This window comes from Bos javanicus, chromosome X, assembly GCF_032452875.1.
Source record: "Bos javanicus breed banteng chromosome X, ARS-OSU_banteng_1.0, whole genome shotgun sequence".
Classification (NCBI taxonomy): Eukaryota; Metazoa; Chordata; class Mammalia; order Artiodactyla; family Bovidae; genus Bos; species Bos javanicus.
The window spans coordinates 87,657,468-87,683,697 of record NC_083897.1 but is presented as its reverse complement, the minus strand read 5'-3'; the positions used below and the strand labels follow the sequence as shown (position 1 = coordinate 87,683,697).

Here is a 26,230-nt window from a genome sequence, read left to right as displayed (position 1 = left end):
CACCAAGCTGGGAGCCACCATGAAAATCACTGTGAATGCCACCACTGCCACCCACCTCAGCCCGACAAAGCCTTGTCTATCTGTGTTTATGTCCCCATGTCTGCATGGGCCACAGACCACTCTGGGACATGAGAAAGAGACACAAGCTGCAGACTTTTCAGCTTTTATTACAAAAACAAGGGTGATTCCAGCCCAGTTTTCCAATAAAAGTCTGCAACTCAAAGTTTGACTTGGTCACAGCTTCTCTGGCTGGGGAGTAGGGCTGGTAGACAGGTGCAAGGCTTCGCTTTGACCACCCAACATTTCATTTTCCCCCGCCCCACGCTAGACACCTGATGCAAGTATAAGTAGGTCTTGCAGCTGCTCACTGGGCCTCATTGAAGCGGGTCACCATTGTCTTGTGCAGCGTCTCCTTGTAGGACTCAGTTGACGTGACCCCATAGGAGCTGCCTCGGGCACCCAAGCCAGAGCCCCGCACCCGTGTCTGGGCCTGTGTGAAGGAGGAAAACTCTGTTAGTCAGCCAAGGCTACAGTGGAGAGTGCTGGAGGATGGGGACGGGATCCCAGCAGGCTCACCTCAATGGGAGTCACAATGCCCTGCTTCTTGCGGCCCAGACCACTGCCCTCTTTCCAGCCCATGGCTTGGAGCATGCGACTCCCAATGTTGTCACTGCCCAGCCCATCCCGTGTGGGCTGCTCAAAGTCCCTGCAGGGGACAGGGGCACAGTGTGAGCGGCAGACCTGCTGGCCCCACACCCCCCACCTGGCCCTGGATACTCACACGGAGGCCGCAGACATGCCGCTGTACTTTCTCCTCTTGGGCTCCGGTGGCTCAGGGATGCCGTACTTCTCTCTGCGTTCAGCTGCGCGGTCCCGGTACTTCATTTGCTGAAACAGCGTTATGTGTGTGAGAATGAAAGGGCTGACAGCTCTTTGCAGGAAACATGGGCACAGCTGGGGTGGGGGGCCCACAGGGAATGAGATCTGGCCAACAGGTCTGAGGTCCTGCACGGGGTAGTTGGGAAGAAGCTTGTGCATGGGGACAGATGTGAGGTGGCTGATGGCAGCCAGGCTGTGTCTAGCTGAGGAACTTGCCCGCATCAGTTGCCTGCATGACAGATGGGGTGCTTGGCAAGGGACTGATGGATGGAGCCGGGGAGTGGGTCACACCTCACCTCCATGTCATTCTTCTCAAGTGCCTCCAGCTCGTTTTCTGACAGGTGGGCTCGCCGGTGAATCTCAAGGTTTTGCTGTAAAGGAGGACAGGAGAAGAGTGAAGCGGCCAGGTCAGGCCAGGCTGAGGTTCCCTGCCAGGCCTCCCTCAGTCACCTTGTGGAGCCCGGAGAGCTGCTGGTGCCGGATGAGCGCTTCCTTGCTGGGGAACTGGCGCCGGCAGAGCAGACAGGCCAGCTTCTGCCAGTCGGTGAGCTTCTCCTCCCGCTCTGGGCCCCCGCGTTCCTGCTCCTCCTCACTGTCACTCTCCCCGCTGTAGGCTGCCACCAGCCCCCTAGGTGGGCTCTGGAAAAGGGGAAGGCAAGAGGTCAGGCTTGGCTAGTTCACAGCCCCCCACCCTTCTTTCTGCCCCAGGCACTCACTGGGCGGTCATCGCTGGCCAGTTTTGGGAGGTCCATGCTGGTGTGCTGTCTCTCAGCTAGTGCTCCCTGAGGTGGAAAAGTGGAAGTGTTAGTTGCTCTGTCATGTCTGACTCTTTGCAACACCATGGACTATAGCCCGCCAGGCTCCTCTGTCCATGGGATTCTCCAGGGAAGAATACTGGAGTGGATTGCCATGCCCTCCTCTAGGGGATCTTCCCGTTCCAGGGATAGAACCCATGTCTCCTGCACTGGAGGCAGATTTTTACCATCTGAAGCACCAGGGGTGGAAGGACAAGGAAATTCAGGGACTCCACAGAAGGACCAAAGGGATGACAAGCCTTGGGACAGAGCACAGATGGACGGCCACAACATACCTTCTTCTCGAGGATGGCGTAGCCTGCATCCGCGGTGGCTGACTCCCGCCTTTCGTCATCTCGCAAGTTGCTGATGGGCTGGAAGCTGTTTTTGAAGTTTTCTTTTTGTTTGTTGAGGCTGCGGGCCCAGCGTTCCATGTCCTTCGCAATCTAGGGATGAGGGTGGTGAGGCGGTGAGGCTCCTAGGAATCTACCAACTGCTGGGGTCACCAACTCCAACCACTGCCCTTGTAGCAGCCCGCCCCTTCCTGCCCTGCAGCCTCAAGTGGAAGGAGAGAGAGGAAGAGGTTAAAGTCCCCATTTCTCTGTCATCCTGTCATTAGTGCTCCTCAGCAAGCCCCTCCCTTGCTGTGTCCCTATTCTCCTCATAGGTGTCCACACCACTAGGGTCGCTATGAGTTCTCATCATTCTGAAATGCATAGAATGGCTTGCTCTGCATACAATTTTAATTAACAGGTGTGATTCTACGCCACATTTTGTATTGATGCCCAATCCCCACCCAGGCACACCATCAGTTTTAGAATTTACCAGGCTATCAAGGGAACACGAAGTTCTTGCTTCTAAGTGTTGCACCCAGACTGTCACACTCTTCCTCCTCAGACAAGACATGGAGGTTCCCTCCAACTGCCCACCACCACAGAACACTGCAATGGCTGTTTTCCTGCCCACCCCCTGATGGGCCTGGAAGAAGTTCTCTGGCATGTGTATACACAGACAGATGAATACACACCATCAGGTGGGGTTCAGGCCCATAGGAGCAGACTTGTGCATCTATTTCCCTAGGCAGGGTTAGCCTGGCTTCAGGTGTGCACAGACCAGCCCACACTGTCACCAACAGCACAAAGGTTCCCACCAGGGGACAGGAAAGTGGATAGGCTGCATTTGGATGGCAGTGGCCACCTCAGGAAGATGGACAGCCCCACCGTGTACCGAGGAGATGGCCCTGGCTCAAGGTCACAGTGCAGAGCAGAGCCGGACCAGGAGCCGGGTCTCTCTCAAGCACAGATACTACCCAGAAGACACCTAAAGGACAGACAGTGACTGCTGGGCTCCCAGTGTTCACCTGTTGGGCTGTCTTGGTCTTGTGCTTTTCCTTCTTCTCTTTGCCCTCCTTGGAGGGCGCTCCTGTCTCCTTATGCCCATCAGCTGACTGCTCCAGGGCAGGGACATAGGTCCGCCTCTCCCCATCCCAGTACAGGTACTGCTGGCTCTGGGCGTTGTAGTAGTACTGGGGTGATGGGAGAAGGTGTGTGAGGGAGGAATGAGATGCTGAGGAGCAGACACCACCCCCTCCCAGGCTGCCCCATCACCTGAGAGTTGGGATCATAGTAGAGGCCGGTCTGGGGGTCATAGTAGTAGCCAGATGTCTCATCATACTGGTAGGTGGAGACGTCAGGAACAGCTGGGGAGTGACAAGTATGGGGGGGTGTCACACACCTTGCTGCTTTGTGAAGGAGCCCCCCGCCCCTTGCTGCAGGCTGTGGCTACTCACGGTACTGGCTGTAGGACTCCTGGGCAGAGGGACTCGTGGCCGGTGGCAGGGTAGAGCTGGGATGGGTGGGACTCTGGAGCTCTGACTTGAGCACAGCGGGTGATATGATGGTGTATGACTGGTCATGGGGGCAAGAACAGGGAACAAGGCTCAGTGTCTGCCAGTGACCCCATGTCACCCAGGAGCCCCCCAAGGACCCCTCCCCCTTATTTCCCTCACCTGGCTGTTGGCAGCGCCCTGGCTCCCGCTTGCTTCAGCTGCTGACTGCTGGTAGACGCCAGGAGTGGCACCAGGCTGGGCACGGGAGAAAGCCTGTAGGGACACAGAGTCCACCCCAGGCTCCAGGGAGGTCTCAGGACCTGGGAAGGGCAACGGAGAAGAGAGAATGTGAATGGCAGGACCCAGGACCCTAGGCATGCCAGTGCCCACTGTGGGTTTGGGGGAGACGCTGACGCTCACCTGCTCCAGCCGGGTCCCCTTTGGTTCCGGTGATGCCAGGGCCCTTTGCGCCCTTGAGGTAGCCATGGGCATAGAGAGAGGACTCTGTGCCCTGGCTGCCGCCATAGCCCTCATCCTGTTGGTAGTAGCTGTAGTCGACCGTTGGCTCCTCGGGGGTGGCCCAGGCACCCTCCCCACCCTGGGAGGCCTGAGGGGCAGTGGGAGGGGCTCATTAGCAGAGGAGGTGGTGTAGAGGGGAGGGGAACCGGCTAAGAGGCATCTGCCCACAAGGGAAGCTAGTATCTGTCTGTTGACAGAAAGCATGCAGCCTTCAGACAAGGAACACCGGGCCACAGTGGAGTGGGGTGGTGACAAAAGCAAGACTGGAACAATGACATGTGGCAAAACACTCCCAGAGCTGACACTGCTAGATGCGCTGCGTGTTATATGGGTTGGGGGTCAGACCCTCCCCTCCTATATTTTCCTCTCCCAATTTTCTTACAGCCACTTCTAAGTTCCCTTTTATCAAAAAAAGTTGAAACAATTCACAATGACACATGACCACCAAACAGAAGAGAAAAGCAACTGCATGGCCCTGGAAAGGGAAGCCTGGGAGGAGGGGCTGGGGAATGGAGCTGCCATGAGGCCCCTGCAGCCCACACCGGCAACCACTGGGAGAGGGTTTCTGGTCCACGGGAAGCCGCTACAGCAAGGCAGCCCTCCTGTTTGCAGAGAGGGAGCGGGAGGGTGGAGGTGGCCCAGGTACGGGGGAGCTGGGGTGGAGGGGAGTCTCTGAGTACCTGTGAGATGGCCCACTGGGCTGCGGCAATGGCAGTGCTGGCCACAGAGGCAGCATTGATGCGACTGCCTTCGTTGGAGGCCATATCCCTGGGGAGGATGTCAGAGACTGGAAGTGAGACAGGAGGCCCCAAGCTGGGGGGCAGGCTGAGAAGGGACACAGGTGGGGCCCTGACCTCTTAGAACCCTTGGCAAACTCAACGTTGATGGTCTTGCCGTCGATGGTGAGTGGTGGGTGTAAGGCCTGCAGGATCTGTAGCAGCTGGGCTGCCTCCTGAGGGTGGGGGGGGGCAGGGCAGAAGGGTCAGGCCCGGGGAGGCCCCCGGCTCCATTGCCCCATTTCCAGGTTTGGGGCCGCGGTTGGGGAGCTAGGGTCAGGGTCCCTCCTCCCTGCCCTGGGGGCCGGGACTCTGGCTGCCCGGCCCCCCCCTGTGCCGCCCTCACCACGATGGTGGAGAGCTGGATAAAGGCGAAGCCACGGTTCAGTTGGGTCTGCTTGTCCTTGATGACGCGTACATTGGAGGAGGACAGCACTGCGTAGGGTGCCAGGGCCCCCAGGATGGAGTCCATGGTGCTATGTGGGTTCAGGTTGCGCAAAATGATGGCTGTGGGAAGGGACCCAGCATTAGGGAGCACGGATAACCTGCTCCGGCCCTGCCCTCTGCCGGCTCCCCACTGCTTCCTATCCCTGGCCTCCATGTTCTTGTACCTGCTGCTTCCTCCCACCTCTTCCTCTCTGCTTGTCAGCCCAAGTCCCAGCTCAGCCACTTGCCTGGTGAGAATCGTCTCAACACACCCTTCAAGTAGAGTTTGGTAATGCTCTTCTTCTGCTCTCCCTACATTATGTGTCTGACTCCAAACCCGTTGGACCCCCGGGAAGACTAAGTCCTGGTCACCATCGTCTCTCTGGCCTCGGGGAGCCCAGCCTAGACACCCTAAGGCAGAGAGGAAGGAGCGATGGACTCACTGTCGTTGGCGTTCTCCGAGCTTGGCTCCGAGCCCTGTGACAGGGCCTGGGAGGCCAGTACTCCCTGGGCCTGGTAGGGCTGTGGCAGGGGCAGCAGACCCTGGCTTAGCTCCCGACCCCCCAGTGGCAGCGTCTGCTGATCCAACCTCGCTCCCAGGGGCAGCTTCTGCTCCGCCTCTGCTAGGGGCATCAGGAGAGAGGCCGGTGACAAACGGGAAGGAGCTCCCAGGCAGGTCACCCTCCTTCCAGAGCTGTGGTCCGTCACCCTTTGCCCCTCTCCCCACAATGTCCCAAGGAAGAGGGAGGTAGGAAGGCCGTACCTGACTTGGGCACCCCACATTTGAAGCACTTCTCGCGGCGTTTGAAGTTCTGGACGCCACACTGTGAGGCACAGGCCAGGCTGTCAGAGGCAGCAGGGGGTAGGGGGTGGGAGCTTTCCGTTGCACCCTCCAAACATGGATCCAGAAATCTTCCAGGGATCCCGCCATGCCCCAGGAAGGTCCCAGGGTCGGGGGAGTGGGGAGCAAAGGGCTTTGGGGAATGGCTATCATTCTCAGACACACGACTCTTTACATGGTTTCAAATTTCTCCTCAGCGCCCACCCCTCAACTCAGGAGTCCGTAACCCACCCCACACCTCTGTTACCAACTGCTGTCTCCTCCAAGGGACCAGCTCAGAGACGTTTCCGCCTCCAAAGTCCTTTTAGTAGGTTCCTCTTCCCAGAACGTACTTTCCTTCTCAGAAACCTTCATCACTTTTCTATCCTTAAAAAGTCAGTAGCCCCTCTCCTGCCAGGCCTCATCCCTTCATCTCGAGGTTGGATCTTGCCACTCTTGAGAAATAAATCTGCCTTGGGTATTGCAGCCTCTGGAGACCCCCAGTTTTCACCACATTTCAGTCTCTGATCCGCGGTCAAGTCCTGAGCACTGTTCCCATGCCAGGCTCTCCGCAGCATGCGGCCTAACAGTAGGGAGCAGATGTAGCACAGAGGGGCAGCAGGTCAGTCTGGAAATGGTTACCACCAGGGACTCCAGGAGAGGAGTGGGCCTTGAGGCCCAGCTTACTCAGCTGGGTATAGTCCACATGGCTGTTTCACCTGGGAGGCCCAGAGGTTTGGTTTTGCTGGGAAGCACTTGCTAGCAGAGGACACAAGACATTTTGTGTAGCTGGTGTAGGAGGGTGGGGAGAAAGGCAAAAGCCAAGGCTGGAGAATAAGGTGACACTAGATCCCAGAGGAGCATCACACTCACATTCAGATATGTGCAGGTTTTTGGCAGAGAAGAAGGGACATGGTCAGAAGTGGGTGTGAGGAATGCCAAAGGTGAGGGAGTGGAAGACAGGCAAGAGGCCAGAAAACCAGAGAGGGGCCCATGGCAACTGTCTGGAGGGGTGAGGACCGGCCTGCACAGTGGGAATGGCAATGGAAGGCATTTGTGTGATGGACGTGACAAGACCAGAGAGCAATGTGGTAGATAAAGGAGAGGAAAGAACAGACTGCCCTAGTTTCAAGGAGTATCTGAAAACACAGGAGAGATGAAGTGAGTCCTCCTGTCACTCTCTCCGGAGAGTTTGGACATCTGCCTTCTGGTGTTACTCTTTTCATTTTCAAACAAAGAGGCGCCCCCCCCGGCTCCACTTTACTGGGCAGAATTCTTCTTGGGGAGAGGCTCGGGGCCCCCTGCAAGCTCTCAGGACTCCCTTTAGGTCTCAGGGCTGCCAGCCGGCTGTGGGAGGTGAGGTTGGCCTGAGGGGAGACCTGAACCCACGGTGGCACCCACAGCCCATGATCAGGAATAAGACACACAGCTCAAGGTTCCATCTCTCTGAGCCTCAGCCTCCTCCCAGGGAACATGACCGCAAAGACCTACAGCTTGTACAGTCAGTTTCCGTGGACCTGGCTTTGTCAGGGGTTGGGTCACCTGACACAAGCTCTCAGAACACCCTACACGTTATTCAGGACAACAGCTGACAGGTGCTGTTCCAAGTGCTACCCTCTCATCACTGCATTTCAATCCTTCTGACCACCTCTGGGTATTTAGCATTTGTATTTTCGAGATGGGGAGAGTGAGGCAAAGTGAGGTTCAATACTCTGACCTCAAGGGAGATTTTGAGGGAGTCTAATTTCAGCCAGTCTGGCTCTGATGCCCACGTTTCATACACCATGTTATGCTTCACCGTCACTAGTCACTCACATAAACGTCTGTGTGACATCTACTGGGGCCTCAGGCAATATCGTGCTGCATGAGGGCAGAGCCTGGCACTGAGTGAAAGCTCAGTATGAATTGGCAGCTGACTGGGTAGACGAGGAGGGGGCTCGGGGGGAGGCAATGAGCGGTGCTGCTGGAACTGAGCCAGTTCCTCCATGCCCACACCACTCAGAGGCCCCAGGGAGATAGACACATCACCACCCCTGCCACGGCTGTCTCAATCCACGGCACCTGCTGCCCACTGCCCCTGTACCTTATTACACAGCCAGTCCTCATTGATCTTGGGCTTGGGGTCGCTGTAGTGCATGGACACCTTCTGGCCCAGGATGTTGAGGGAGTGCTGCGGGGAAAAGCAGAGCACAGTGAGGCCTGGGCAGCAGTGCCCCACGCACCGTTTCAGCACAGGAGAAGAGAGTGAGCGAGCCCTTCAGCTGGATGGATGAGGGACAGGGAACGGAGGGAGGTCGGAGAACTGACAAGGGAAGAAGGAAGGGAAGGAGGGAGGGAAAGAGCCACAGCCCTCGGGCGCAGCTGTTTGCTGCCTTTCCAGGCACGCACACGTGAACACACTCCACCAGGCACACAGTGCTCGGCTGCCCGAAGCTTGCCGGACAGTGCGGCAAACCCCCACTCAGCCCTAACACTGCCAGGCCACACCCAGGGCCAGCACTACACAGGCTACACTTGGGATGAGGGGGGACAGGGAGGGGAGGGAGAGGAGGGGAGAGAAAGAGAGAGAGAGCGCACGCGCACTAGTGCTGGAGAAGGGGAGAAAGAAAGAGCTATATTTCAAAGATGGACGGTCCTGCAGTGAAGCTGTCTTCCCATGGCCAGCTGGGTCCTTGGGCCCACTAGCCTGTGGACCAGCAGAGATGGCCCCAGGGCCGCCACACTGCCCCATCGCCCCATTCCCCTTCCCCCAGCCCGAGGCACAGTGCCCCATAGCAGTGAGCTGGGCTCTGGGTGGGTGAGCAGAAGCTTTGGGTCTCTGAAGGCCCCAAAGCTGTTGGGTTAGGAGCCCATGCCAGGCTGGGGGAGTGAGCTCCCCTCCCTTCCAGACAGTAAGACTCCTTGCTGGGAGGGCAGGACCACTGGAGACTCCTGGGTGGGCCAGGTACAGTGGGAGGGGTGGGGCTCCAAAGTGAGTCCTGGTGAATGAAACTATGACCCCTGACTGGTACTTTAGATCAATAGAACCCTGCTGGCCTGTCCTATGGAAATCACAGGGCCGAGCTCACAGGGAGAGAGCTGGCAAAACGGGACTTGCTAGTTAGTATGCCAACAACTAAGTTTCCCCAGCAGCTGGACTTGCAGTGGTGCCTGAGTGAAACAAAGTCCTGGCTCTGCCTCACCCCAGGGCAGGGTGGTCCCCCGGGGAGTGGGCACCTGGGTGGAAAAACCCCCCTACCACCCCCAAGGCAGCCCTTCCTCTGAAAACTCAGCTGGGAGAGGAGGAGAGGCAGAGCTAGCGCCTGACCAGCGGGAAGGGCCAGTGGCAAGTGTGGGCTCTTAATGGGAAGCCCAGTGGGTAGCGAGAGACAGGAAGAGGAGATAGTGAGGGTCAGGAAGGGGTAGAGAGAGGGGTTGGGGGGGATGGGACACAGGACCACAGGGCAGGGAACTGTGTCCGTAAGAATCAGGCGATGGGGAGCGCTCGATTACAAAGTAGTATTTGTTTGGGGGGGGGTTCAAGTGCGGCAAAGCAACCTGATTGGCTTCCATCCATCGTGTAGCGTCCTGCAAGTGACTAAACTCGACGAAGGCGAAGCCCCGGCTCTGACCTGGAGACAGCATTCAGATACAGACGCAGTGGGTTAGTCAACAGCTTTGGACACACGGCGTTCCCGGGGGCGGGACCCGAGGGGAGAGGACTGGGGGTGGGGGGCAGAGAGGGAAGTGGAGAGAGGAAAAAGGAAGAAAGGGAGAGAGAAAAGCAAAGAGAGAAAGACCAGGGTGTGGGAGGCCAGGGAGATGGTCGGGAGGGGCAGGAAGGAGGGAGGAAGGGAGGCAGGAAAACACAGCCGGAGAGGAGTTGGGGGCGGGGGATATACACACGGTAGCTGGGAAGAAAGACAGAGATGGGGGCTCAGGCACACCTGCCCAGACAGCCTGGGGTGACAGAGACGGAGAGAAGGAGCTGGGAGGGAAAAGGTACAAGGAGAGGTCTGTCTCCAGAGAAGGAAGGAGGGCAGAGGGGCAGGCTGATGGTTTCACCTAGGCCAGAATCAACACTGGAATGGTGGGGCCCAGTACGAGGCCAGGGTAGCCCAGGAGGGGTCCCGCAACAGGTGTGTAATGGAAGGAGCAAAAGAGAAGCGGGGCTAGGCTGCTTGGTGAGGCTGGGGAGGCTCCAGGACCATTAGGAACCAGGGGGAGTCAGGGACACAATGTCCCCCTCAGCCTCACCACCATGCAGGGAAGGTGGGACTCCCCAGGGAGCCACCTCAGGGCCAAGCTGGGAAGACTATAGCCACCCCACTCCACGTCCTCCAAGATGGCAGGAGAATGGGGGCCAGGTGGTCCAAGGAGACCTTTAAGAATCTAGGGCCATGGTAAGAGCACCCAGGGCCACAGAGGAGGCTGCACCTGGGACACCACCCCAGGGAGACCAGAATCCTGCCAGCCTGGCTAGAGTGCAGCAGAGCACGACCAACATGCTACCAAGAGAGACTCCAGGCCTGGCCAGGGCTGGGAGAAGGATCCAGGGCTTGAGGCCACCGGAAAGCAGCTCCTCCTTTGGAGGTGCACACACTGGGAGGGCTTAGACACGGCAGGGCATGCTTGATCTCCAAAAGAATAACCGTTAGGATGCACAGGAGGATGAAATGGTATAATTACAGAGAGAGTGAGAGGTAGGGACAGAGATACACACACACACACACACACACACACACACAGACACACACACAGATGGAGGAGTGGGGAGGAGACTGAAGATGGAGAGAGAAGCCCAGGCAGAGCGAGGCCTCACTGGGCCTGACTTGGGTAGCCTGGGGCCGGAGATCCTGCAGAGATACCCCACCCCGCCCACTAACCTCAGGCCAGCTCCAAGCAGCCTGCAAGAGGGAGGGAGGGAACGAGCAAGGCCAGCGACCTGGGCTGTTCCTTGGGATGCACTCTTGGACAAGAGCCATCCCCTGCCTCCCCTCCTGGGACACATGGGTGGGACCTACTTTCTGGTCAGAGGCTGTTACCAGAACAGTGTCAGGGAGAGCAAGGAGCAGGGGAAGGAGAAGAAGAGGGAAGGAAGGGAGTCTATGAGGGGGATGGGGTTACCGTCTCAGATTCTCAGAGTCCCACAGAGGACGATCCCCGGAGCCTGGCCCTGGCCCTGCCCCTGGGGAGCACTCAGCACAGCTCACAGCTGCACCCCCTCCCCGACAGCCCTGCATCAGAGGCTCCTGGCCAGAGCTGTGAGGAGGGTGGGAGGAGGGGTGAGAGAAGAGAGGGTACCCCCAAGTGGCCCATTCCCAGCTGTGGCAGGAAGGCAGGGTGGGGAGGATGGGGGAGAAGGCAGAGGCAGGAGGGAGACTCGGAGGCTGAGGCTGGCCAGCAGAAGGGGAGGGTACTGGAACGAAAGCTCACCTGAGGATTTGTTCCGCATCAGCCGGACCTCCCGCGCTTGGATGCCATGGGATTGCAGCTGGCCACGGATCTGTATGGGGTGATATGGATTGGGGCAGGCTCAGCACAAGGAGGCTGTGGGTACCAGGGGCTGGCTGGAGGTCTCCGGGACCCCAAGGGGGTCACAGGGGTTGTGCGCACACTGTATCCACTCCCTCTCTCAGAGATTCTCCCCCAGTGATCACAGCCCCGGCCCCCTACCAGTACCCAGTCTCAGCTTTCAGACCCAGACTTGCAGAGGGAATTAAAGGAAGGAAGGGGTGGGCTACAAGGTGAAGCATGGCAGTGTAAGGACCTTCAGGGGCGGAGAATGTCAAAAGAGCAAGTGAGCCAGCAGCTCAAGAACGGTGGGCATGGGTGGTCTGCCAACAGGCTTAGTGCAGCCACAAAGCGAGGAAAGCTGGGGCGCAAACCTGGCTGTTCATGAACAGACTGCCCTCCAGCTTGCATTGAGAGAGACCCATGACACAAGCCCCAAACTGGGAAGAACTGGGGTCTGAGCAAAGCCCAGCCATGGGCACTAGATCACGAACAGAATGGGAACTTGGGGTTGAGACCAAAAGGCACAGCTGTGGGGTATGGAAAGCTTCCTGGATGACCTATGCCAGGCGAAGCTGCAGATGCAACCTGGGATTTGGACCAGGTGAGGCAGGGTCCTGAGGCCAGTGGCGCCTCTTGCCAACAACTGGATGCCTGTGCTGGGCACTCTGGGCCAGTGGCCATAATGCCTCTGGGCCTCAGTGCCCTCACCAGGGTCAGCAACAGATTGGAGGTTCAACAGGCACACATGAGAATGGAGAAGAGAGATACACAGAAGATCAGGATCGCAATACTCAGGGAGGGCTCAGGAAATGGCTGGAACATGGGCTCTGGAGCTCAGCTGCCCAGTTCAGACCCCAACTCTGCTCTGTCACTTGCTGGCTGTGGGAACTGGGGCCAGCTGCCAGGGGCCTGGCCTCCTCATCCGTAGGATGAAAAACACAGAGGACCTTCTCTGCAAGGTGGCGGTGCATGTGGCCCACCATGTGACAGATCCTCCACAAATGAGAGCGTGCAGCTACCGCCTGACCCTGAAAAGGGCAGGTGGGCCAGATTTGAGAGCTCTCAGACACACAGGTGGAGTTTTCTCTGCAACAACACAGGCAGCCAGCAGGTTTCAGGGGAGAGCTGAGTGGAGCCTTCACAGGCCGTGAGGAGGAGGAGGAGAACTGGGTAGGGTAGTGAGGAGGCTATTCTAGTGGCCCCCATGGGGTTTTCCTGCTCACGAAGGGAAGTCGGTACGGACAGGGAGGGAATGTCACACAGGCAGACGGGGTGGGAAGGCTGCAACAGCAGTGAAGGAAGGAGGACCCAAGGCTCTGTGGTTGTGCCAGTGAGGAGATCTGGGGCTGCTGGCAAAAGAGAGCAGGTGGTAGGGAATGATAATAAAACCTCAGAAAATCCCATGGAGAGCCTCCCCAGCCTGCAGGGTCTCCACATCACCTCTGCCACCAGCGATATCTGGCAGCGGGCCTGGTGAGCATCTGGCCTTTGATCGACATATGCAGAAGGGATGGATCACCAACAGAATGTATGGAAGGAATGCTCTGTTCCCTCCCACAGCCACCGCCGCAGCCCCCTGGCCAAACCAGCCTGTGCCATGCTCCTCCCTTCCAGCCTAGGAGACGACAGGGCCTACCCCAGGGGCAGAGCAGTGCTGGGGGGACAGGGCTGGGGGGAGAAGGGCTGAAAGGTGCTGAGGAGGTGGGGGGTAAGGGAGGGGCTGAGGGCCCTGGAGGGGACCCAGCCTGGCCTCCTGCTCTGCCGCCTGCCCGGGGACATGGGGAGCACGTACGTCATCCTCAGTGGCTGCCTGTGGCAGCATCCTCAGCATGACGATGTTACTGGCCTTCTCCTCCTCCTCCTCCTCCTCCTCCTCCTCCTCCTCCTCCCCTTGCTCGGTCCGATAGTCCTGGTCCCGATAGTCGCCGTCTCGGGGGAAGCCTGGCGGGCCGGTAGGGCTGTGCCTGTGCCGCCGCCGCCGCCTACGCTGAGTCTCGGAGCCCGGGGAGGCCTCGTAGGAATCCTGGCCAACAAAATGAGATGAGAGACACCAGGCGGGCAGTCAGTCTGAGGGTGGGCCTAGGGGCTGGCCGCTGGCTCTCCGAGGCAGGCAGGCTCTGAAAGCCAGGGGTGGGCGGGCTCCGGCTAAAGGCTCAGGGCAGGCAAGGTGGGCAGGCCTTGAACTGCAATCCTCCTGGGATTGGAAATTCTCCCTCAGATGCTTTGGGGGGCTGCTTTGACGGGGAGTGGGGGAGAAGCAGGTGGCAGTGTTGGTGTGGGGGAGGAACTCCCACAGACAGGTGAGCAGACACCACTGAGACCTCCCTGGGAAGAGACTGTTGGAGGTTGGCACACTAAACCCTGCACTCTTTCTGCCCCCTCCTCCCTCGTCAGCTCAGCTAGTACAAGCACAATTGTTCCCTGTGCCACAGAAGGCCACAGGTCACTTAAGACTCCCAGCCTGGGCCCTGTCACCAAGTTGTGGGTTTAGGAATTGCTTAAGACCTCGGCCAGAGACAGCCAGCAAGAGCTGGCAAAGACTGCGAGGACTACAGCGCTGCCCCTCGGTCCCTGATCCTCTGCCAGGCCAGTCCTCCGTCACCACCACGCTCCTTCCTAACAGGGTGTGGTCACTGGATTCCTGGGCATTGCCCAAACCCTTTGCTCAGCACTAAGCAAGGCAGGCCTGGGTCCATGCCCATCCTGCCCTCACAGGGGCCAGAAAACTCAACTCTCCACTCTTCCTGGTCCACCCAGGGCCCACCCAGTGCTCTGGACACATCCAGGCACAGCTCACAGTTGCCACCAAGGAAGCCTGACTGCCCACCATGGGGGTCTTTGTGCTGGACCCCCAGAGGGTGGCTGGCCACCCATATTCTGCTTCCCAGGGCTGGGGTTGCAAGGGTACCCTTCCCACTCCTCTGTGCCTGTGTGGACCAGGGCCCTGAGTAGCCCCTCAACCTGGGGTTCGTATAAGGCAAGGCTGCTTCATCCCCTCAGATGGGGGCTCCCTGATGGTGGGCATCATGCCTCCCCCTCAGGCCAGGGCTAACTATCCAATATGGAAGTGGTTAGCTGGAGCTCAGAGGACAGTCCTGACGGGGCTTTCCTTTCTGTTTAGGGGCTCTGCCACCACTGGGAATGCCCACACTCAGCCTCCCAGAGCCACTCTGCTTGCTGATACCCACGTGACATCCAGGTGCCCTCCTGACCCTAGACGCTGGGTCCCCAAACTGGCTGGGAGCAGGCAGTAGAGGGCTTGCAGTGAACCCTGAAGAACAGGGAAGAAGGGAGAGAGGTGGTGGCCAGGGGACCTCAGAAGTACAGAGCCAAGCACATGGAGGTCAGGGAGACCCAACCTGGGAGAGGAGCCGTCAGAGAGGGGAGTGGGGACAGACCCTTCAGGTGAGGCAAAGCCCTTGAGCACAGTCTGAAGGCATGGGAATGGAGAGCTACTGCACGCGGGGCTGCAGCCAGATCGAGGCCCTGCAGGAGCCGGCCCCCCAGCCCTCACCTCTGCACTCTGCTCCTCAGATGAGTCATCATAGTCATGCTTGCCCTCCTGGCTGCCGTACTCGCGGGGATATGAGCGGTAGTCCATGTCCCTGTAGTCATGATCCCGGCTACGGTTTTCCCCACTGTCATCCTGTGAACGATCGGTGGCTCCGTAACGGCCAGTCCTGTCTCCACGTCCCCCTCTGGGGAAAGAAGGATGGGAAGCAGAATATGAGGGCAGTCCTTTCCAAAAGAGGCCCTCAGCTCCACCCCTACAGGGATCCCTAAGGCCAACCCCTAATCCCCAGGCTGCCACCACCTCTCCTTCAAAGCCAGCCCACTTCTCTCCTTCCCTTCCTCACCTCTCCATTCCCTCATTGGGCCTTCAGGTGTGGCCCCCTGCCTGGTCTCCTCACCCCCCACCCAGGCCCCCTCCAGTTCATTCTCTCCACCCTCAAAGCAAGTGAGTGTTTCATAAGGCAAAGCCAATCAAGCCCAACCACAGTTCTCCTCCGACGGCTCCCTCTTATTCTAAAGACACCAAAACGCTCACCAAGATCCTACAAGGCCTGCAGGGTCCTGTGGGCTGAGGTCCCTGCCGACCTCTTTCCCTCCAGCTCCTTGGGCACTGCACCACTCTGCCCCTCTGTTTCATGGTCACCTTGCTAGCACTGGCAGCTGTTTTGTTAAAATTTCTCCTACTGAAATAACTGTAAAATAATTAGCTCAACATTGATTTAATGTGCATTTCTTTGGTGATTTAAAAAATTACTAGAATGAGTCTGGGGAAGGGACCGTGCCTGTTTGGTTCACTGCTGTATTTCCCAAAGTTTAGCTTAGTGCCTAATACTCAGCAGGTGCCCAATAATTCTCTTTTGATAAAATAATGACTCTAAAGAGCACTAAGTCCTAACCACTGGACCAGCAGGGAACTCCCAGTATTCTGAATGCAACCAATACGTATCTACTTAAAAGAAGAAAAATTGGACATCAACGTAGACTACTACTAGCAGGATCGTAATCCTGGTTAGAAATGACACTAGAATGCCCATTATCAACACCATAATTACTATTCTAAGAAACTAGCTAGTAAACAATTAAACAAAGGAAAAAAGAGATTAAAAGCTGGAAAGGAGATGGTAAAATTACTATTACTTGTAGATGATATGAGGATGTATCTGCCTCTGCCTAAGAGAGTCAATGGAAAAATCATTACAAATAAATCAGTAAAGATGCTGTGTTCAGAAATTAATATTCAGGAATAAATACCTTGCTGATATTCAGAGAGCCACTGTTCAGAATCAGAAGATTCCAAATATAATTGCATCAAAAGGTTAAATACCTAGACATATGCAATATCTTATGACTATATGTCACACCAATGGGCCAGGATTCATCTGAAATCGGTCAAAGATTTAAATGGAAGAAATGAAACCAAAGACGAAAAGAAGAAAACATGAGATAGTTAGTTTTTTTTAATAATCTTGAAATGGGGAAAACTGTGACCCAAATCAAGAAGCCATACAAGAAAAAGCTATCAGATCTGACCATATAAAAATAAAACATATCTGTTTGGGAAAAAAACAAAAACAGAAAAACAAAAACCATCACAAGCCAAGTCAAGACAGACAATAAACAAGGAAAAGGTATGGGGAAAAAAGAAAAAGAGAACTGGATTTACAGAAAATAATACAGTTGACCCTTGAACAAGCACTGACCCTCTGCTCTGTTGAAAATCCGAGTATAACTCATTGCCGACCCTCTGCATTTGTGGTTCCTCTACACGCTCGGATTCAACCAACCATGGATTGTGGCGCACTGTAGTATTTACTACTGAAAAGAATCTGTATATCAACAGACCCGTGCAGTTCAAACCTGTGTTGTTCAAGGGTCAACTGTACAGATGGTTTATATTTGAAAAGATGCTCTATCTCACTCAACAAAAGATGAAAATTAAAACTATACTGGACAGTTCATTTTTGTAACACTTAAAATTTATTTTTGTGTATTTTCCCAAATATTTTTTTGTGATAAATTATATACATAATTAACAAAAATGTTACCATTTTAAAGGGTACAACTCAGTAAGTGGCACAATGTACATTCACAATGTTGTATAATCATCACTACTACTTCTCATCACCCCAAACAGAAACTCCATACTTTAATTAAATAATCATTCCCCACCCCACCTAGCAACCTCTATTCTCCCCTGTAAGTTTGCCTTTTCTATGCACTTCATATAAGTAAGTGAAGTCGCTCAGTTGTGTCCAACTTTTTGCGACCCCATGAACTGTAGCCTACCAGGCTCCTCTGTCCATGGGACTTTCCAGGCAATAGTACTGGAGTGGATTGCCTTTTCCTTCTCCAGCGGATCTTCCTGACCCAGGGATTGAACCCGGGTCTCGCACATTGTAGACAGACACTTTACCGTCTGAGCCACCAGGGAAGTCTGTGTCTGGCATACTATCTCAGCAGAATGCTGTCAAGGTTCATGTTGCAGAATGTATCAGAATTTCATTTCTTTTTTATGGCTACCACATCTGTTGACTTCATGTTGCAGAATGTATCAGAATTTCATTTCTTTTTATGGCTACCACATCTGTTGACAACATTTTCACCTACTGGTTATTTTGGATACTGTGTATAATGTTGCTATGAACAATGGTATACAAGTATCTGTTTGAGTCTATTTTCAGTTCTTCAGGGTACATACCCAGGAGTGGAACTGCTGAATCCTATGGGTTTCCCAGGTGGCTCAGTGATAAGGAATTCACCTGCCCAATGCAGCAGACACAAGTGATACCAGTTCGATCCCAGGGTTGGAAAGATCCCCTGAAGTAGGAAATGGCAACCCATTCCTGTATTCTTGCCTAGAAAACTCCATGGACAGAGCAGCCTGGTGGGCTACAGTCCATGAGGCTGCAAAGAGTAGGACATGGTAACTTTAATTTTTTGACGAATTGCCAGTGTTCCATAGCATCTGTACAGTTTTACATTCCTACCAGTGATACAGTTGCCAATTTATCCACATTGTCATCAACACTTGTTACTTTGCCTTTTTTTCATGTGCTTATTGGTCATTTATACTTCTTTGAAGAAATGTCTATTTGAGTCTTTTGCCCATTTTTGAATTAGGTTTTTCTGTTACTGTTGTAGGAGTTCTTGATATATTCTGGGCATTAATCCCTTATAAGATATATGATTTGCAAACACATCCTCCCACTCTTTAGAATGTCTTTTCATCCTTTTGAATAGTGTTCTATGATGTACAAAAGTTTCTAATCTTCTAAAAAATTTTATTTAATTTTTTGGCTGTGCTTGCTCTTAGTTGTTGCAGTATGCAGGCTTATCCCTAGTTGTGGCATTTGAGCTCTCTAGTTAAGGTGTGAGTTAGTTGCCCTGAGGTATGTGGGATCTTAAGTTTCCTGACCAGGGATCGAGCTCATGTCCCTGCACTGGAAGTGTGGAGTCTCAACCACTGGATTACCAGAGAAGTCCCAAAGTTTCTAATCATGATAAAGTTTATTTTAAAAAATGATAATTTTAGACTTACAGAAAAGTTCAAAGATAATAGAATTCTCATATACACTTCACACAGTTTCTCCTCATGTTAAGAGAACCATGGTACATTTGTCAGAACAAAAAAGTTAACTGATCTACAGATTTTATTAGCATTTCACTATTTTTCCACTACTATCCTCTTTCTGTTCCAGGACTGAATCTAAGACACTACACTGCATTCAGTTATCATGCCTCTAGTTTCCTCTGGCCTGTGAAAGTTTCTCAGTCTTGCCTCTTTTTTTTTTTTTTTTTAAATGACCTTGACAGAGGTTTGAAGCACGCTGGTCAGGTAATTTGTGGAATGTACCTCAACTTGGGTATAGCTGATATGTTCTTGTTATTTAGACGAGGTTAACAAAGCTGAGCCACCCATTTGATCACACTACATCTCAGGTGCGTGCTATCAACGTGACTTACTACTGGTGATGCTGAACTCGATCATCTGGTTATGGTGGGGTCTGCTGTAAAGTTTCTTTTTCCCTTACACTCTATTCTGTAGAAGCAAGTCACTAAGATCAGCCCACACTCAAGAGGAGGAAAAATTAATCTCTACCTCCTAGAGTGGGGAGTATCTACATATATTATTTGAAATTCTTCCCTAAGGAAGATCTTGTGATCAAATGTTTTTAACTCAACAAATCTTCAGAAGTCCAAATGTTTAACAACAAACTGTTGGCAGGGCTGTATGGAAAACAGGTACTCTCATATTGGTGGTACGAGTGAAAATGGAATGATCCCCATGGAGGGGAACCTGGCAATAGCTGGCAAAACTAAAAATCTATATGCTTTCTGACCCCCAATTTTCCTTCTGGGAATTTAATGTGCTGAAGCACTAGTATGTATACAGAAATAGTATTCAATGTGACACTGTTTATAATAGCAAAGGACAAGAAACAACTTAGAAGTGTCATGAAAATTCTGTTTAAAAAAAGACTAATGATGGGGAGAGGAACCCCATCAACTATTAAAACGTATTATAAATGTCCTAAAAGGACGTTTTTGGAACAACTGATGACATCTGAAAACAGACTTAAAAGAGAAAAGTACTGAATCAATGTTAAATTTCTTGATATTGATAAGTATCCTGTGATTATGAAAGAGAAAGTAGAAGGAACTGTAGTATTTTCTATAGTATCTACTGCTCATGTCTTCCACTAACTCAAAAGATTCCGAAAAAAAGGTGTTATGTATAGAAAGGGAGAGGGAGAGGGGAAGGGAGAGGGGAAGAGAAAAAAAGAGAGGGGGAAGGAGGAGAGAAGAAGGAATAGGTCTGTAAGTAGGCAAAGCAAATGCGGCAAAATATTTACAGTTAGTGCTTCTGGGTAGAGGATTAAGGGAGTTCATTGTACTTGCAATTTTTTTTGGTAAATCTGAAGTTTTTTCAAAATAAGGAGTTATAAACATACATATACATACCACGATCAAGGAGGGTATACCTTAAGAATATCAAGGATACAATTTAATGCAATTATGAAGTTGATAGACAAAAGGAGAAAAAAGCATGTAATTATGAACTTCAATACTCATTTCTGATCGGTTTTAGCAAACCAAAATTCGAGAATTTTCCTGACTTATTAAAGACTACATTTTAAGAGCCTACAGTACACATCACACTTGATGCCAAAGCAAAGGAGGTTGCCTATCAGGCCTGGACTGATTTAGAAAGACAATCAAAATCAACAATGATTGAGTAGAAATAACAAGAGAACACAGCAGAGATAAGGTAATTTACAAAAATCAACAGCATTCATTTACCCCAGCAAATACCAGCTTGAGAAGAAAAAAATAGCCAATAAAAACTACTGAAGCACCTCTGAATTACTTTAACAAACAATACACAACCAGATTAAATTTAAAACCTTTTGCACAGCAAAGGAAACCATCAACAAAACAGAGACAACTGACTGAATGGGAGAAAATATTTGCAACTGGTACGACCAATAAGGGATCAATATCCAAAATATATAAACAGCTCATACACTCAATATCAAAACAAACAAAAACAAACTTGACTTAAAAACAGAGAAGACCCGAATAGACATTTTTTCCAAAGATGACATACAGATGGCCAAGAGGCACATGAAAAGATGCTCAACATCGTTAATCATCAGAGAAATGCAAATTAAAACCACAGTGAGATACCACCTCACACCTGTCAGAATGACTATCATCAGAAAGAACACAGACAACAAATGCTGGTTGAGAATGTGGAGAAAAAGAGGACCTTCATACACTGTTGGTGGGAATGTAAACTGGTGCAGCCACTGTGCAAAGCAGTATGAAGGCTTCTCAAAAAACTAAAAACAGTCTACTCCTGGGTATATATCTGAAAAAAAAAAAGATCAAACACTAATTCAAAAAGATACATGCACCCCAATGTTCACAGCAGCATTATTTACAATTGCCAAGATAAGGAAGCAACCTATTAGTGTCCACCAATAAACTGAGTGGATAAAGAAGATGTGTTACACACACACACACACACACACACACACACAGGAATATTAATCAGCCATAAAAAAAAAAGAATGGGATTTTTCCATTTGCAATAACATGCATGGACTTAGAGGGTATTAATGCTAAGTGAAATAAGCCAGACGGAGAAAGATAAATTCTGTATGATATCACTTATATCTGAATCTAAAAATTAAAACCAGTGAACACAACAAAACAGAAATAAATTCACAGATATAGAGAACTAGTGGTTACTAGTGGAGAAAAGGAAAGGGAGAGGGACAAGATAGGGGAGAGCATTAAGAGGTACAAACAACTATGAATAAAATAAATAAGCTACAAAGATATATTGGACAGCAGGGGGAATACAGCCAGTATTTTGTAATAATTATAAATCAAATGTAACCTCTCAAAATATATCACTATGCTGTGCACATGAAATAATGTACATCAACCATACATCAATGGGGAAAAAAAGGAGTACCCAAGACCTGTATTTTGGTTTATTCAGATTTTTATGTCCTTTAAATGAACCTTGTAGGTATTTATGACCTGTTTAAGAGGATGAGATGACTACTTACAAAGATAACAATTCTCCTGAAGTATATAAATTTAATGCAATCTCAAAGTTCTTGAACTTTTAGAAAGACTTGATAACTTTTTACATAAAGCTACAAAATGACTAAGTCAACTTCAAAAAATAAGAGCAGAATAGGCACTATTAAGACATTCTATAAGGCCACAGAACACTAAGGTTCTGCACAAGAATAGCAAAAAGACCAATGCAACAAATCAGACCACTCAAGACAGGTCCATGTACATGAGGGGACTTGAGATGAGATGAGGTACCACAAATCAATAAAGAAAGAATGACCTATTTTGGGGCTGATATTAGGAACACTGACCACTATATGGAGGAAAATAAAACCAGAACCTACATTATAACATATTTAAAAGTGGACTCTAGATGGATTTAAGGACCTGAATGCAAAAGGTAAATAAAGTTAGGGATCCAGAGATAAGAATAGAGAAGATTTTGCAAAGGACAGATTTTAAGACAAAAAAGTGATGAATTTTAGCACACCAAAATTAAGAACAGGTATCCACCCTTGAGAGAATTATTAAATAAGAGGCAGCAGACACACCCCATGGTGTCCTTGGGACCAATTAGAAGCAAAGCACTAACATACAGGTAGCAATATAGACAGATCTTTAAAATGCAGTGCTGAATAATATAAAGCTCAGGAAACAGAATTAAAACTAACATTCTGTCATTTGTGTAAACTGAAAACACTCCAAACAAAACCACATATTTTAGAAGGATACATTTCAAAGACAACACAGCAGCTGCCTACAGCTATGGGAATTGCAAATAAAACAGGAAAAAATAAATATGGCAAGAGGTGGTCTTGTACCAATCTGTGATAGAAATGTACCTTGAACTGGAAAAGTATGATTAACTCAAACCCTTGCACTTGAGGTTCTTTAAAAGCCAAAAGAAAGCCAGTGGCTTTACCTCGTAATGAAGTCTAAGGCAAGTAAGCTACCTACTCAAAGTCAGAAATTGCCACACAGCACTTCTATTGAATACCATCCAAAATCGAATGCCTTTCACAAGACATTTTGAAAGGTCAAGGCTGAATAACACCTGATGATAACCACATCTCAAATTCGGGCTCATCACTTTTCAGAAACCAAAACATTATAATTCTACATTTTTCAAAAGGGGGTGGTAGCAGAAACCCTCTGTAAGGCAATAAAAAAATTATTTCCTCCTTGACTTTTTCATAAACCTACTGACTTTTGATAGAGGCTCTCTGGGACAGTTAGGTCTACTTTTCTATACAATCTTTAAATATCAGGAATGAATCATCTACATTAGAATCAAGTAAGGTGATCCACCAGTATGGTAAAGGTATGATCTGGCATCTCTGTATTTTACCAAGTGTCCCAACTGTTTCTGGTTAGTCCCTGAGTTTAAAAATAACTGGATAAGAGTGTCCACACCAACTTCAGCCCATCCTGTCCCTGAATCCCAGATCTTAAAAAGGCCGTGGCTGAGTAATACTATCTGACCTGGTTTGCCCCATACATTTTCTGGGCAAATTTCTGACTCTGAAGGCAACCCCTCCCCCATCCATCCCTCAAACCCAAAGCTACAGCCCACACCTCTCCCCTGAGAATCCACAGGCACTTACAACCCAACAACTGCCCACCTGTCACCCACTTTTGTCTGTCCTGCGGTGGCTGTCCATACCTTCCATACCTACCTGCGTCATCCAAAGTGGAAACCTGGGCATCGGTCTCCATGCCTCCCTTTCTCTTGATCCCTTCCCGCCCTGCAACCACACGTGGCACCTATCAACCAGAAACTGTGTGGCTTCCCTTGTGAGACCCTAAGTGAGGAGAAGGCTGCAATCTTATTTGTCTCGTTTATCAATGCACTCTCAGAGCCCAGTACATGTCCTGGCTCTTGAGTGCCAAGTACATGTTTGCTGAAAAGAAACCAATCATCTGCAGCACTGTTTGGTTTTTTCTTGCCCAGATGCCCCCTCCAAGCACTTTCCTGGATCAATTCTCACACAGGGACAAACCTAAGCTGCTTGGGGGAGGGTGGGGGTTAGAGGGGAACTCACCGTCTTTCATACTCCATGTCCTGACAGGGCCTGCGAGGGCTGCTAGGGCCCCTCCTCAGCCGCTGGCTCCGTTTCACTTCCCAGCCACCCCCAGTGCTGCCACCATGATCTGCCAGCCTGGGTGATGCCTCCTGCAGGGACTCTGGGGAGAGCAGAAGGAAGAAAGAGGTCAGGGCAGTTATGGCAGAGAGGGTCTCCTTGAGAAACACTTGGTGCCAAGGCTCTCTGCTGTCCCCAAACCCAGCAACACTGTATCCCAACTCCTAGGGCTCCTGAGGATTGGAGCAGGAAGGCAGCCCTTATTTGGCCTGCTGCTTCCCTTCCCTATAAACGTGAGGCTAGAGCCGGCCACCCTGGAAATAGCACGGCCCTCGGCAGGCATGGAGCATCCTGCAGAGAGACCTGGTGGTGCCACCCATCCTGGGATCACGGCTTTGCCATCTGAGACTGGTAGACAAGCTCAAGCCTGGAGCTACTTGCCCGGGAAGGGGGGGGGCTCTCGGTGCTGGACGACTTGTCTGAGATTGGGCACACTAGGCATGGAGACAAGTTTTCATGACAGGAGTCCCAGGCACCCACCAGGCTCCTTCCATGAGCTTCCAGGTGCCATTTCATCCTCCCAAGAAGATGCTGGCTGCCCACTATGAGACGGCAGGAGACCATGAAAGGCTCTGGGGGTAAAGGGGCGAACTTGGCAATGAGACAGCTGCCGCCTCCCTAGGTTCCGGGCCAACACAGTTTTGGCCCTCACTTGGCAACTGGCTCGGCCCTGAGCCTGCCTCTTATGCACAGCCAGGTTCCCCAAGACGGCTCCCTACCCAGGGCTCTGGGCCCAAGTTATCCAGAGGTTAAAAGCAGCCCTTTTGGAGCCCGTTTTGAAGCACTGTGTTATTCTGCTGGAATGGGAGAGCAGTCACTTCACGGCAACCCTCAGTGCTGCGGTGAGAACTAAGGAGGGCCGAGAGCCATGTGACCGGGCCAGGGGTCACCACAAAGTATCCCTGAATCTTCAGGCCCCACCCTCTGAACAACAAGCAAGCAAAAGTCTGGCGTTAACAGCACCTGCCCAACACTAGGTTGCCACCACACCTTTCCTTCATGTATACACTCCTATCAATTTTCTCTTCCTCCTAAAGTCTCAGGGAATGAGAGTTACCTGCTCCCAGATGGGTAAGACTTAGAATCACAACCAGGGAACCCAGTGGATGAGAGCCAGAGACAAAATCCTCAGTACATCTGGCAAAAGCATCCATAACAGATAGTGACCCAAGTCACAGACTCGAGCCCCGAAGAACTACGGGCCAAAACCACGGACAGGGACACACAAAAATACGGGCCATAATCACACAGGCCCCCCTCCCCTTTCACAGAATAAGCATCAGAGTAACCAATACGAACCTCCCCTCCCCCCCAGAAAAGGAGCAGTCAAGTCTTACACACCTTCCTTGCACTTTCCGCCCCCACCCAGTAAGTGGATTATGGCCAGTCCTAATAAGACTTTGTATGGGTAAGGACCCCCTCCCCATAGATAACCAGAGTTACAGACAGAGGTTCCGAGGATAGAGATCCAAGTCAGACCGACGATCTCCCTTCTCCTCCACCCAGAGCCACAGAACACTTCCCCATGGGTTGGTTAGTACCAAAGTCACACACAAAAGCAGGGAGCACACTTTTTCAGCTAAAAAGAAAAGTCGCAGTCAGCGGCCTTCCACGGAAAAAGTTCGGCGTCGCAGACACAGTGAGCCATAGGAGCCCACTCCCATCCGTCCCTCCCTTCCCCCAAGCCGCGTGCACCCATCCAGTGCCCCAATCGCGCACGCGCCTCTGCTCTCAAAAGGAGAAAAACAAAAAACAATAAAAAAAGACACCCTCTCCCAGGCTCAGACTGTGCCAAGCATCGGTCGGTTCTGCGCGAAGCCCAGACCCATCGACCACAGTCCGCCCTCGCGGTTCCTCTATGCAACCCCCTCCACCCCCGGCCCCTTACCTCCGCCCCCACGACCAGCGTTGACTCTCACCTTCTGCGCCCGGGCTGTCAAGGGAGGGCTCCCGGACATCACCTCGGCCCGCCGCCACCTCCTCCAACTCTTCCAGCTCTGCCCGAGCCGGTCCGCACAACTACCAAGTCCGAGGCTGGAGGCAAAAGGGCGGAGGGGGGGGAGGGGAGGGGAAAAGCGCCAGGCGCGCTGCCCTCCCCGGGAAACCCACTGTCGCCTACTCCCAGCCGGCCGCGATCACCAGCACAAAATGGCGACGACGAGAAAGGAGCCGGCGCTTCGACCACCATCCACCTACTAAGGGAGCGCGCTCTAGCCAACCCCGTCTATTGGTCGCTGTCAGCCCTCGGTCATCCCTGGCCTACTCTGATTGGCAAGCATATTGCCACCTCCCCGCTCCCCTTGCGAACGCCCGCAAGTCGAGAAAAGCGGTAGCTATTGGCCAATCCCGCGAGGCTGTCGTTTTAGAAGCTTGGCTTCCTTCGAAGATGAAAGAGCAACGGAAGCTCCGCCCTTCTCGCCGAAGGGCGAGGCAGCTCTCTGCGC

The 26,230-nt window shown here is 52.1% G+C and overlaps 1 protein-coding gene across 9 annotated transcripts; it reads right to left on the bottom strand.

The window, feature by feature from the left end:
- Positions 1–147: 147 nt before the first annotated feature.
- Positions 148–26,158, bottom strand: RBM10 (RNA binding motif protein 10). Of its 9 annotated transcripts, none has more exons than XM_061409887.1 (24): positions 25,675–26,158; positions 23,688–23,829; positions 15,053–15,236; positions 13,331–13,561; positions 11,458–11,527; positions 9,580–9,653; positions 8,126–8,212; positions 5,986–6,046; positions 5,666–5,845; positions 5,143–5,303; positions 4,875–4,972; positions 4,701–4,788; positions 3,922–4,108; positions 3,682–3,821; positions 3,463–3,580; positions 3,281–3,372; positions 3,034–3,198; positions 1,970–2,119; positions 1,596–1,661; positions 1,330–1,518; positions 1,176–1,250; positions 782–888; positions 577–706; positions 148–490 (listed from the first exon to the last, which is right to left on the bottom strand). In XM_061409887.1, exons 1-24 carry the CDS (start codon positions 25,742–25,744, stop codon positions 365–367), a joined length of 2,991 nt encoding a protein of 996 aa, XP_061265871.1. In that variant the 5' UTR covers positions 25,745–26,158; the 3' UTR covers positions 148–364. The 9 variants fall into 9 exon arrangements, with proteins under 9 accessions (XP_061265871.1, XP_061265875.1, XP_061265873.1 ...); XM_061409891.1 differs by having other exon boundaries at positions 3,922–4,036; XM_061409889.1 differs by having other exon boundaries at positions 5,146–5,303.
- Positions 26,159–26,230: the final 72 nt, after the last annotated feature.